This window comes from Parasteatoda tepidariorum, chromosome 1 (assembly GCF_982258835.1).
Source record: "Parasteatoda tepidariorum strain Cologne lab strain chromosome 1, Ptep-v5.0, whole genome shotgun sequence".
Classification (NCBI taxonomy): domain Eukaryota; kingdom Metazoa; phylum Arthropoda; class Arachnida; order Araneae; family Theridiidae; genus Parasteatoda; species Parasteatoda tepidariorum.
In genome coordinates, this window is record NC_141755.1 from 67,683,031 (window position 1) to 67,697,176 (window position 14,146).

General features: G+C 27.2%; 1 protein-coding gene across 1 annotated transcript in view; it reads left to right on the forward strand.

Annotated features, from left to right (window-relative positions):
* Positions 1-14,146, forward strand: part of unc-45 (unc-45 myosin chaperone) — a 32,694-nt gene that overhangs the window by 17,952 nt on the left and 596 nt on the right. The window contains exons 15-21 of the mRNA XM_087165700.1: positions 2,400-2,515; positions 3,814-3,880; positions 4,147-4,260; positions 4,907-5,022; positions 6,294-6,411; positions 8,820-8,969; positions 11,210-11,496. Of these exons, the coding sequence (XP_087021826.1) occupies positions 2,400-2,515; positions 3,814-3,880; positions 4,147-4,260; positions 4,907-5,022; positions 6,294-6,411; positions 8,820-8,969; positions 11,210-11,494 (966 nt within the window). The 3' untranslated portion in view covers positions 11,495-11,496. The remainder of the gene's footprint in view (positions 1-2,399; positions 2,516-3,813; positions 3,881-4,146; positions 4,261-4,906; positions 5,023-6,293; positions 6,412-8,819; positions 8,970-11,209; positions 11,497-14,146) is intronic.

Genomic DNA, 14,146 nt, shown 5'->3' on the forward strand with positions numbered 1-14,146 from the left:
ATGCTTAATTTGTTAAATTGCAGAATTGATGTGGAGTAATTTACTATTTTTTTAATAATAAAATGATTAATCTGTTTAAATAAATTTGTAGCTGTATAGATGTTCTGCCTAAGTGTTTTTTGATGGACAGCCTACCCTACTTACCCTTTGATCCCAATAAATGCTTCCGTTTTGTTAAAGTAAGCCGCCATCCCTTAAAAACACTGCATTTTTATTCAGATTCCGTTTTGAAAAAATTTATTTTCTTAAAATAATAATTACACATTAGTAAAATTATTAGTGTTTGTGGGTTTAAATCTGATTACTATTACAAATATTTACCTTTTATGATTATTTTAACTATATAAATTTTTACAAGTATCTTTTTTTCTGAGGAGCTGAAAATATTACTAAATTTTTAATTGATTTTAAATTTTAAAACTATTTTTCCAAATAACTACCTTTTTTATTTTATTTTTTTTAAAAATCCATCTTTAAATGTTCATTTTCTCATAATTTTCAGTTTAAAGTATTGAGTTCAAGTTGTTTATCAATTAATAATTTATTCCTAGTTTACTTTTTTTTAAAAAAAAATATGCACCATTTAACGTGCCTTTAATTATTTTTATACTACAAATTTTTCTCTTATTTTGATAATGAGAAAGAATTACCGTTTGAAATATACTCTTAAAATAGTATGAGAGGATAATTTAAAAATTGTTGAGCAGAAAATTCAGTTATTGCATATATTACACATTTTGATAAATATTTACAATGTTAAGTGAGTGTCCTTGCAAAACCCTTTTACAGAGAGGTACCTTTTCCCATCAAGTACCCTTTTTCAGAGAGAAAGCGCTCTTCTCTTTTTTATTCCTAATGAGAACTCTGGTTGCCATCAAACAATATCATGTCCATTTAAAGTTGTGATTATAAGCAAATAATTGTTTTTTTAATCTATTTTCAACTACTGTATGTAAACTAAGGAATTTTTTCTGTAGATCTTAACTTTATTAAACTTTTTGTAATTATAGAATTGCTTCTAATTGTAAAAACTAAACTAATATTAAATATTCCAGTTATAATATATTTTTTAACAAAACAACTATATAAAGCAAAAGATTCTGTACAATATCTAGAGGATTTCTTATAAAATAATATTTTTAATTTCTTTTAAAATAATTTATTTTTATTAATTTCTTTAAATTTTTATTACTTATAATTAAGGCCCGGATTTTGATGACATTTGCATTTTTGGACATTTTTTGTCCTTCAGAGCATTTTTTGAGATTTATAGGGCATTTTCTTTAAATTTTGGGGCGTATTTTGCATTTTAAAGCATTTTTTAAATTTTTTGTTAATTTTTTGTTAATTTTTTTCTAATTTTTATTATTTTTTATAATTTTTTATTATTACACTGGCTTTCAAACAATGAAGAAAATCTCTAGGATATTAAAAGGTGAAGCAACATCTTTTCAAATTGAAGAAGAATTGTTAGTAAGTGTGACCGTCCTTTTCAAGTACGCACCAATAACATCAGTAGATGTTGAAAGAAGCTTCTCCTGGTATAAAAATTTGCTTTCAGACAAGAGACGCTCATTTACATTTCAAAGTATTAAAAAAAAATTTATAATCCACTGTAATTCTGATATTTAGTAATATTAAGAGATGGAAGTTGTTATATTCATTTAAGTTTCTATACAAAATGAAAATGTTTTGGAGTCAATATATTTTCCTTTTTTTTGCTATTTTAGGATATTAAACATATTTTTCAAACTTTAATGAACGTAGAACAAGTATTGCATTGCTTTATATTTTTGAAACGACTCATAATAATTTTAAAGAGTAAAACATTGTTTTAGTTCAATATTTTTACTTCTATTTAAGTCATGTCATAAGGCATTTTTAGCTCAATTTTCGCATTTTAAGGGCATTTTTTGCAGTTTGTAAGGGCATTTTTTGCACTTTTTAAGGGCATTGATTGAGATTTTTTAGGTCATCAAAATCCGGGCTCTGCTTATAATTAAAAAGTAAAATTGCTGAAAAGAATGTTTTACCTCACCTTCACTATAATTTCAATAAGTTTCGTGAAGTTATGCTTTTCCCATTATTTTTCATAATTAAAAGAGTCGAAAAATTTATTCCCTCTCAATTTTCAGTTTCTATTAATATTGATCTTTGAAATCAATCAATATTCTTCATATTGATTGATTTCAAAGTTAATTTGAACACCTTATAACAACTCTTTATTTATTTAAAATTATCAATTTCACTTTGAAGTGAAATTGATAATTTTAAATAATTTTTTTTATTCTTTAATTATTCTTTATTTTTTTTTATTCTTTAATTACTTACTTTCAAGTAAAATATGAGATAATTAAGTAGATAAAACACATAAATAAATTAATATTCCTTTGTTTTAGGATGCTAAAGAGTTTGTTGACAAACGAGTAAAAACCTTGTGTGATTTGGGTATCACAACAGCTCTTGTTGCTTTATCAAAATCTGAAAGCAAAAATAGCAAAGAATTAATTTCGAGGTAAGGTGGAACCATTTCTTTTCCTTTTGAGTTCTTTAGTGCAGTCGAACTTAATGGTGCAACATTTATTTTATCTGTATTAGTGATGTTGTTTGACACTCGTTTCATCATTATTGAGATATTGTAACAATGATTCTGATTCAAAAATTTAGATTTCAGAAAAACAAACCAAAAAATTATTTTTTTATGAAATGGTATGGTTATTTCTGAGGGAAAAGTAAAATGCTAGTAAATAAGAGGTTTTTTTATCGTACTTACTCATTAAATAATTTTACTTCATCTTTAAGTTCAAGGTACAGATTTAAGAAAATTGGTAACTTAAGAGAAATCTGTTTGAAAAAGATCCCCCGATTTTCTGAGTATTTTGATTTTCCAACATAAATTCTGTTTTATAATTTAACCCTTTGACGGTTATGATCAAGTTCGGCTCGCAATGGAATCGTGCTTCATAATATGAGCAAACGAGTTCCGCTCTGGAGCAAGATTTTGACCGTAATTGTTAGTAACGAGCATTACTCACTTGTGAAATTTCCCCCCAATCCGCGCTGACAAGCTGAGCTCGTTCGCCATTATTATTCTTCATTGATTATGTTAAAAACGAATCCTACTCGCAAAACGTAGTTAGTTTTACTGCCTAGAGATGTCAGTACGGGTTCCCTGAATTTTTTTTCATAATGATGGGGAATTAATTTTTTTACCTTGTTCTTTTTATGCGTATTTTGGCGCGTTTTTTAGGGTGTTTGTAAAGTAAAATGACTGAAAAGTGAAAGTTAGATGATTATGATTGTGATGCAGAAAGCTTATCAAGTTTTGAGTCTGATGTTTTAGGTAATTACTGTATTTAAATGCTTCACAAAGTTTTACATTAGTTGTATTTATTTAGTCTTTCAATTTAATATTTGTCTTATATTTATAATTAACAATTATTTATATAATTGATTATAATAATTTATAATTTACTATTAATAATTATTATTTATTAATTATTTTAAAGCACGTAGAAACTGTTATTTATGTACTACAAATACTTTAAGAAATTTTTAAAATTCGTGAGGCGAGCTATCTACAGCATCGCCAGAGAAGGGTGACATTTTCGGAATAACGGCGGGGGAAAACATCTGCCCCTTTCGACTACTGTTTGCTCGTAATACTGTGCGAATTAATGAAATGACAACTGCCCATTTCCCTAACCTGTCAAAGGGTTAAAGGGTGTCATATAATCAAAATTTTACTGTATTTTAACTATTTGCCAGAACCGTACATTCAGAAATTATAACATTAAATATTAATTTTTGCAGAGTTTTTAATGCAATATGTGAGCAGCAAGATTTAAGAGGTTCTGTAGTGCAACAAGGTGGTGCCAAAGTGAGAATTTTCATTTATTAATTTTTTTAAATTTTAAAATTAATGCAGTTTTGTTGTATTAAAATGTTTCTGTATAATTTTAATTTTTCATGTATTGTTTTTATTAAATGCTTCAGATTGAATGTATGACTCGAAGCTGAGAAAATATTGAAAAATAAAATATATGCTCAAAATATTTTCTTGTGCAATATTTTTTCTCATATCAGTGAGTTTTTATAGTAATCTACCAAACTTGTAAATAAATGTTTTGTTTTTCTATTTTCCAGGCGCTGGTAAACTTGGCATTAGATGGAACCGATAAAGGAAAGTTGACTGCTGCTCAAGCACTATCCAGAATAGCCATTACTATCAATCCTGAAGTAGCTTTTCCTGGGCAAAGAGTAAGTAGCCTCAATATTTCTAACAAATATTTTGATGCAATTTTATGTTTCTCTCATGAATTTATACTCTTTTAGCAACCAAAAAGCTGCATATTGTGTGCATTCCTGTAATTTGTAATTTTAATTATTTTCTCCAATTCTATTAGTTGTCAATGATGTTGAAATTATAACTAAAAATAATTCTAAAATTAACAATCAGAACTTTTATAATTTCTATGCGATATTTGTGGAATAAATATTATCTTAAAAGTGTCTTAATGTGTGTTATTTTAATAAAAATAATAATTATCATTATTTTAGATTAACAAATGGCAATATAAGAAACTGATTTTAAAAATAATTTCATTTACTAATTTATTGGAACAAAAAAAAATAGTATTCTTAACTTACCTCAGATTTGATTACTGAGATTTATCATTACTCCTTTATTCCTCTTTTGCGTGCTTTCTTAAATTCTGTCTTCTTTTCCATTGATTTTTTATTATTAAATATGTTTGATTGTTTTAAATAAAAATTGAAAAGCACAACTATATAATTTAAATAAAATCTCGTTTTATGTTGAAACTTCATCTTGTATCATATTAATTTTTTTTCTCATTTATGTTTTAATTTAATTATGAACTAAAATTTGTTTTACATCCAACAGTGTGCTGAAGTAGTACGTCCAATAATGGCACTTCTTCATCCTGATTGTAAAGGACTTCAGAATTTTGAAGCTTTAATGGCTCTAACAAATTTGGCACAAGTTAGCAAAAGTGTAAGGTAATTATGACTTCCTACATCTTTTTAAAAAAATTTTTATTTTATTTCCCATTCCAGTTTTAAATCTTGTTTGCTAGCACATCCAGTTTCATGAATGATACACAAACACATTAACAATAAATTATTTGTGAATATTGTTTTGAAATTATGTTGTAGCTAATAAATTAAGTTCAATATTTCTAATTTGAAATTATGTTCAATACTTCTAAAGTGCTATTATTATTTTATAAAAATAAGTATCTCTAAGTATTATATAATCACAATTAATATTACACTATTGGACATATTTATTGCGAAAGTAAAATCTGACTAATTAATGCAAATTTATGCATGCCTATATTCTTCAATAATTGAGCAATGATTTTCAAAGCTATTAATAACTAAACAATTTATTTAATCTCTTAAATTTTACTTTAACCCCAACTTCCTCTTATATGCTTTTTTTATTTAAGCCTTATTGTTTATTGGACTGTCACAATGTGGTAATCACTGTTGTATTGTTTTAACCAAATATGTTCCTGATGCTGTATTAGATGATATTTTAGTTCCTTAAATATCCATTGAATAAGTACTTTGTACTTTTTTTATTACTGGATACAGCGTTACAATATAGCCCTCAGTGTAGTATTGTCTGCACTGCACTAGGTTCGTCCGTGATACTGTAATAGTCAATATTTTAGTTACTTAAATATTTTTTTAAATTTTTTATGAAATGTTGTAAAACTAAGGATTTTTATATAGTTTTGAAATTAATTCACTATCAAGAGGTGTAGTAAATATATTAAAACATATTTTGTAAATGTTCATATTTTGCAGTTTTTTTTTTTTTTTTTGTAGTTTCCCTTAATACAATTGGCATCAATAGCTATGAACCAAATCTGTATATTTTGAAACAATAAAAACTTAGTGTTTTTTTAATGTCAATAACAATTAGTAAATAAAATAATATGAAGCAATTTATTGTATTCTATTAATTATTCTATTAATTAATCATAGTATAAGTTAATTTTTTTATAAATTAACCATTGATTCTGTTGTTTTAGCACGTTAATTTAATTTTTTAGTTTTATTAGTTATTAGTCAAAAAAGCTGCAATCAATGGTTGTTTTTTATCTTTTCTTTTGACTCATTAAAAGCAATATACACTAATTGACCTCAGTAACAACAAATAAAAACGGAATTGTAGCCATTTGCATATATATATATATTTTTTTCAATTTGCAATTGTAGTCATCTATATAATTCAAACTTAATCTTGTTGTTGATTTTAGGCAGCGCATTCTTAAAGATTCGGGTATCACAAAAATTGAAGAATACATGTATCAAGATCATGAAATGCTGAGAAGAGCTGGTGTGCAGTGTGTATCTAATCTTGTATTATGTGAAGATGTATGTATGACTTCAGTTTAAACCTTCACAAGAATTAGTTTATATATTGTTCTTATAAATTGGAAAGTTGTTAAAATAGTCTTAAAAATACCATCAGGAATAAGTTACATCTAGTAACATTTATTTACAAGTTTTATTTTCTTCTTTGGAATTGTCCTTTGAAAGACATTATGATTTGAATGAGTTCCTAAATCTATATTGATTAAATTATTTCTTTTATCATTACTGTAACAAAATTCAATAATTTAAACTTGGGTGGAATTTACTTTTTATGTTCATTGTTCAGACAAGTAGCATTATCTGAAGGATTTAATATTTTTATTTTTTGTATGAAAATGAAACTTAATTAAAAATTTTACTTAATAAAATTTTTATGTTAATAAATTCAGATGTCGTAAGTTTTTTTTTTTTTTTTAATTTTAGCAAATGCAGTTAAAATACTTGTGGGGTTAAGTTTTGTTGTTTCCCAATTTATATCTTTCGTCTGATTTTTTAAAGGATAGATCCCAAACAAGGATTAACATAGCTGCCAACACTCCCAAGAAAATCGGATTTTCCTGATTTTAGGAGAAATTACCTCGACTCCCAAAACAAATTTAAATCTCCGAAATGTTACCAAAATATCAAAAAGCCTTACATTTTTGCAGTTGAAAGTTTTCTTAAAACATTCACACACATGATTGTTATTCTCATGCAAAGTGAGAGAAAAGCAAAAAAAAAAAAAAAAACTAGCATGGTGCATCTATTATTAGAATATCATGTTCCAGAAAGACTAGAATAACAAATATGATGAAACTAATTTATAGTGAACAGTATACTTTTCTTGTATAGTAATTCAAAATCAGCCCTTTTCAGTTGCTATGAATCTAAAATATATCCTATTGCAGTGGCCTATGAAATAAATTCTCAAATTGAAAATAGATTGTTATAAGCTTCAATTTCAATTAGTTTTTTTTATTTAAGCCTTAGTCTTATGAATAAATTTTTGGAGCAACAGATTTAGAATAGTTTATTAAGATAAGTAAAAATTTAAGGTTCTTAAAGCTTGAAAAAAAAATTGCATGCGTATTTCCTAATGTTTGCAGCTATGTATTGATTTACGCATTCAAGCTGTTATGAATTGTTCTATGTATTAGTAAAATTATTCTGGAAACTGGTAAAAACTTTCTGTTTTGAAAAAAGTAACTCTTAAATTAAGTACAGTGAGACCTGTTTTTGTGCGGTCCTTTTTTATGCGATTCTGTTTTTGTGCGATTGGTTTTATGCGATTTTATTTTTGTGCGATTTTTTTTGTGCGAATTATTTTTATGCGGTATATGAATCTTACGGCGTTAGCACCAGTTTAATGTTTCCTATCAATGTGCATATGCATGTTGTGGACGAAATCTGATTACGTGGTCTCCTTGACAACGATGTATCTGAACTTCGCGATGCTCTGTTTAATTACTTTCATTAGTTCATTTATTATCGTCAACTCCATTTTCTCTTCTGTTTAAAATTTATTCTGCGCTAAACAAGTTGAAGTAAATCAGTAAAAAATCGTTTGCTGTGTTAAAATACTTAGTATTTTAAAATTAAACCGTTATTTTTATTTTGTAAATTCTCGTCTGCGTGTATCTCAAATACTATACGCTTCGTATTCAGAGTTTTATACATGATTCATTAGATTAAGGATTCATTTTATAGTGAGATTAAAGATAAAAAAATTAATTACTTTTGTTTCTATTTATATGTAGTTTTTATGATTTTTATTTTATTTTATCTGATCACTGACTTTATGGTACCAAAAAACAAATCATTGAAATCCTATCTTCAAGCGATTTTCAACCAATTCATTCCAAGAAGATGCGCGTTTTGGATTACGACGATTAGCAGCAAACTATTTAATGTATAATTTGAAAACTTCTACATGTATATGTACAATGAAGAATTAAATATTTTTAAAATTTCTTTAGGTCTAATTTAATTATTTAATTTTATTGAAAGCATTCTCTTATCTATTTCATAAATCATTGATGTATTTTCTGAGTCCGACTTTTTTTATGCGGTCCCTATCAACCGCATAAAAAAAGTTTTTGGTGGTATATGGTACAAACTTGTTTATTACATGTCAGAATTTATAAAATTTTTGAATTTTTTTTTTGTGCGATTTCTTTTATGCGGTCCCTATCCACCGCACAAAAAAAGGTTTTACTGTATAGTATATTTATTATTCTTTGCCAATGATATACGCCTTTGTTTTATTTAAGTAGAACAAATTATTTTCTTTTACTTTGTCGTTTGCCCTTTTTAAAAGTAGTCTGTATTATATACTTTACGAAAAATTTTACTATTTTTTTCTTTAAGTATTGTCCTTATTATTTCTGTCCACTATTAAGCCTAGTGTTATAATGTAGCCATTTTTTTAGATCATCCATTTATATGAAGCAGAAAATGATAGGGTAAAGTTTATGTTATTAGTATCTGATGATGAAGATTTAGAAACATCTAAAGCAGCATCAGGTGCTATAGCAATGCTGACAAGTGTTAGTAAGAAAGTCTGCAAAAAAGTACTAGAAGTAAGTATATTTTTGAGTAAATATTTTATACAATTCCTTCTAATATCAGCAAAGATTTAATGGCATACTTTTTATAATTAATTTATTAAAAGATTTGAGACTCTTGTATTTTTTGTTTTATAATATATTTAAGAAAAAATTAAAATGCAGTATTAATTTTTAATCTATAAAACCTATTAACTGAATCAAAGTCTATTTTCATATGCTAAATTATTGCATTAAAGTGTTAGTTTTTTGAAAGAAGGGAAAAATAGGATTTTTTTCTGACTAATGAAAAATGCCCTTTTGTAATGGTGTTTATTTTTAGAAAGTATCTGAAGTAGCTTTTTTTAAAAAAATAATAAAAAAAAGTTGTTTTTAATTTTTACACAATATTGAGTATAACATATATATATATATATATATATATATATATATATATAAATACAAGAAAACATGAAGAAAGTTAAGAAAAACAATAAGTTTCATTTATTGCGCTTAAGCTGCAAGTAAACAGAACTCATTAGATAAGTTCAAAATGAGGATAAAACAATAATTTTATATAATAAACTATAATTTTTCTTTGTTTTATCCTCATTTTGAACTTATCTAATGAGTTCTGTTTACTTGTAGCTTATGCACAATAAATGAAACTTATTGTTTTTCTTAATATTCTTCGTGCTTTTTTGTATTTATTTATTTTGTTAAATATATACACTTCAGTTGTTATTATAATAATCTGCATAATATTATATATCTGTTTTAATATTATTGTAATAATATTAAAACAGATTTAAATTTAAGTCTTGCAAATAAGTGTTATCCAAATTATATACACATCCATACCATTATAGATATACTAGGAGGCTCCGCCCCCAGCTCGCTAACCCCCGAGAATTGCTACGCAATCCTATGTGGTTCACGCCGTGAACCATGGCTCGCTGCGCTCGCTAGCCAATGAACACAATGTTCTAGCACAAAGACATAATATATTATCATCAAAGACATAGTATTTTATCATCAAAGACATAGTATTGTACTTATGTAGAAGAATTCTATCAATGTTCTTATTGGCTATTAAAAAGTATATTAGCTATTTAGATTGTACATGGTGAAACAATCAAAACATTAGCTAAATGAGAATCATATTAGCAAAATGAATTATCAAATATTGCAGTTACTCACCTAAATTCAACATAATGTGTATAATAAATTCATTCATAAATCAAAAAATTCAATTCATTCAATACAAACATTTAGACGTTTAGGTAGCTCCCAGTAGAAAAATATCAATTCAACAGCGGCCTTTTAAAGCATTCTTACTTTAATTAATTCCTAATTGAGTTTAAATTAAATATTATCATGTTTTTAGGGCATGAATCTGAATTGAACAACCTGATAATGCTACCTCTGGTTATTGTTTCCGTTTTTAAAAGCGCTATATGTTGAGCCAGTTTAAATTAAATATTATCATGTTTTTAGGGCATGAATCTGAATTGAACAACCTGATAATGCTCACTCTGGTTATTGTTTCCGTTTTTAAAAGCGCTACATGTTGAGCCACCTCATATAGATTTGCCATGTGACATTTTTAGCAGCAATCATTGGTCGATTTTCTAACGTTGCCATTTGGGGAGTTGTAATGAGGCTTTTTTTTGGTGCCGTGTAAGAGAAATATATATATAGATTTTTCATTAATAATCAAAATGCAGTACATTAACAGTTCTATACTTTTGAAACAATCATATCATTCTACCCGAAATTTTAATCAGGCATTTAATTTTTTCCGTGTAATTTAAATAATTTGTCATTGATACTTATAAACTAAATTATAACAATTAAAACACAATAGTTGTGGCAAAATAGTACATACAAAAAATTAGTAAGCTGAGTTAAAATTTGTTTCTAGTTCCAAAAGTTAAGGAATTTTGCCTTACCTGCATAAGAAAATGCTATCTTTTTTATCATTAAATTTTTTTTTAATTTTCTAATTTTCCATACAATATACGTAGTTGAATTAAATTTTGAGTTATTTTAATTTTTTTAATAAAGCTTTACTAACGTAACCATTGTTAAACAATTACTTTTATTTTTAAATTTTGATGTGCATCTATAATTTTCAAATTTTAGAAAATAATAGTTTTTGTTTAAAACTCCATTATGAATTTTCATTTACTTTGGTATTGTTATATATCAATTTGTAATAGATGAAATTGAATTTCCTTTTAGAAAATAAACAATTTTTATGTGTTTGATAATAGGTAAAAGATTGGTTAGAAATATTGTGCAAACTTACTGCTAGTGCTGATAAAGACATCTGTCATCGAGGTGTTGCCATTGTTCACAACCTTATTCACTCAAATCGTGCTTGTGCAGAGAAAATCATAGAAACTAATCTTCTTGAAATTTTGATGGCTCTAACAAGGCCAGAAGTAGATGATGTTCCTCAAAAAGTGAAGGACTTGGTTCAAGATGCACTTAAAAAAGCCGAAGAATGGAAATTGATAAAAACAAATAATGAAGAGCCACAAGAAGATTCTGACTGATAGTAAGCTGCATTAAATTAAAATATTGCAGAGAATGTTTATTTATTTATTTTTGATAAATGCTTTCTATGTAACGCTTTTTGTTATGAGTTATTCATTCCAGTTTTGCAATACAATTTTCTATTTATTGTGTTCACTCCTTTTTTGCTGTTGCAAAAAAGCTTCCATAAAATTACATCAATCAACTTTTACTTTCATACTTTTGGTTAATGTTTTATTTTTTCTCAAAAAAATTCCAATGCTTAATTTATAATAACTGTCATTAATATTTAAATAAAATAATAGGCGATAAAAAATTTTTAGAAAATATTTAAGTTGAAATAATTTTTTCAGATAACCATTTTTTTAAAACAAATTTTGGTATATAATTTTTTCAGCTTTGTGACAATCACATACTAAATTCTGCAAATTAAAAATAAATTTTTAAATATGCTGCATTTAAATTTAGTGACATATAAATTTAAGCTTCTATTTAATTGTAAATAGTCAATATGCATTAATTTTTACCTATAATATATTTTTTTAATCTCAAAAATGAAGGAGGAAACTGTGACTATTGCCCTGTGTGCTAAAATTAGACAGCCCAATATTTAAAAGTTTCCATTCTAAAGAGTTATAAAACTTCCAAGGACTCCCAAAAATTATTATACACTGCTCAAAACAATTAAAGGATATTGTAAGTCTTGTATAAAATAACGGTAAAAGCAAATTTTTTGTGTCCATAAAATGGAAGAAGAGAGTTACAAATGCAATTTGTTCTTATTTTCAAATTTTGCAGTATGAAAATGTTGAGTTTGACGTTGAAGACAACGCTTTAGTGGCAGCGAATTTGATTTCGCTTTCAACTTAATGTAGTATAAAGCAGAAAATAATGATCGACATTCAGTAAGCTTGTTGTTTTGATGAGTGTAATTACTCAAGAGTTTCATTTCCAGGATCTGGAATCATTTTTTGGAGATTGGAAATGCATGTGGAAGATCAGGGCTAGGACGTAGGTCTGCAACAATGCCCAATGAAGACCGTTATTTAATGCTAACGACTCGGAGACACCGAAATATAAATTTCAACACAAACTGTCCAAAGCTGCCTACACGCTGTATGCTCGCCGCCTGTAGGGAGTGGGCAACAGAACATGTGAAATTGAGGAGAAATGATTGGCGCAATATTCTTTTCTCTGACAAGTCCCGGTTTTCTGTTCATCCTGATAATATTCGTTTTTTCATCTGGAGGGAACATGGCAATAGAAACAATCCTCCATTCGTGCACAAAAGTGAATGATTTGGCATTGGGGGAGTGATGATCTATGGTGGCATCTTCATTGATGGAAGCACTGATCTCCATATTATTTGAAATGGAGCTTATGCTGAATTTTCCGGTCACCCATATAAGGACGATATCCTGTCATCCTTTAAGCTGCAGCAATTGGAGATGACTTCATGCTAATGGACAATTGCTGGCCACATAGTGCTAACTTGGTGAATGATTATCTTTTGGAGGAAGGAATCATACGAATGGATTGGCCAGCGTGTTTACCATACACGAGCCAAATCGAGCATGTTAGGGACATTATAGGTTAGGCAGACTAATTGCTGGACGGGTATCACCCCCACTAACTCTCCAATAACTGGAAAGTGCTCTTCTGGAGAAGTGGGACAGAATATCCCAGCCCCTCATTGATTCGATGCCTCAAAGGTGTCTAACGTTGTTGGCTGTCGGGGAAACCATACCCCCTATTGGAAACGATTTTCTTTTAAGGAAACACCTTTTTTTATTGGTTTTTCTTGTATACACAAATTGTGTTCGATTCCTTTTGCACCTCCAAATGCTGAATAAAGTGCATTTTTTCATGCCCAACAAATGTAATTTTTATCTCATATAGCCTACTACTTATGTAGATAATGTATCAATCATTCAAATAAATCTCCAGGTGCAAGATCGACCCGCAACCTGAATATCCTTCAATTGTTTTGAGAAGTGTATATTAATTTCACTATTGATTATATTGCATTTTTATTGGGTTCACTCAAAAACCAATGTGGTTATTTTTTGAAGTTGTAAATTATAATTGGATAAATAATACAAGGTGCTGGTCTTTATTTCCAGGACTAATCAATAAAATATTATGTGAATTACATGCTTATTTTATATGTTTCAAAGTAACTTCCACTGGTTATTTAAGTTTTAGAAACAACACTAATCCTCTAACAGTGGTTTCCCTATTTTTTTCAGCTGTTAAACCCTAAACTATCAACCTTCTTTCGGCAGAACCCCCGAGATTTTATTCATAATTGCGAATGAAATTTATTCATTAATTAATGAAAGACTATTAATTAATTTAAAAATATGTAATAATCTAAATTTTATTAATTATTTTGAAAATATTTAATGAATGAATCCTATTTTTTTTAAATCTATATTTTAAAAAAATTTCTAACTATCAGAACCCTAGGTTCTATAACAGCCGCTGCTATAACAGATTGTTTAACATTCTTAATATCTTTGACACCCTTAAAAACAATGTTCCTTTATCGAATTTTTAAGCTTTACAAACCAACAAAGAATTCAGTTCATCTACTTAGCCTTTGATACCCAAAAATTTCTTTAAAATGATAAGATTTAAAGAAGTTTGAAGACTCAATTACGACTTAAATA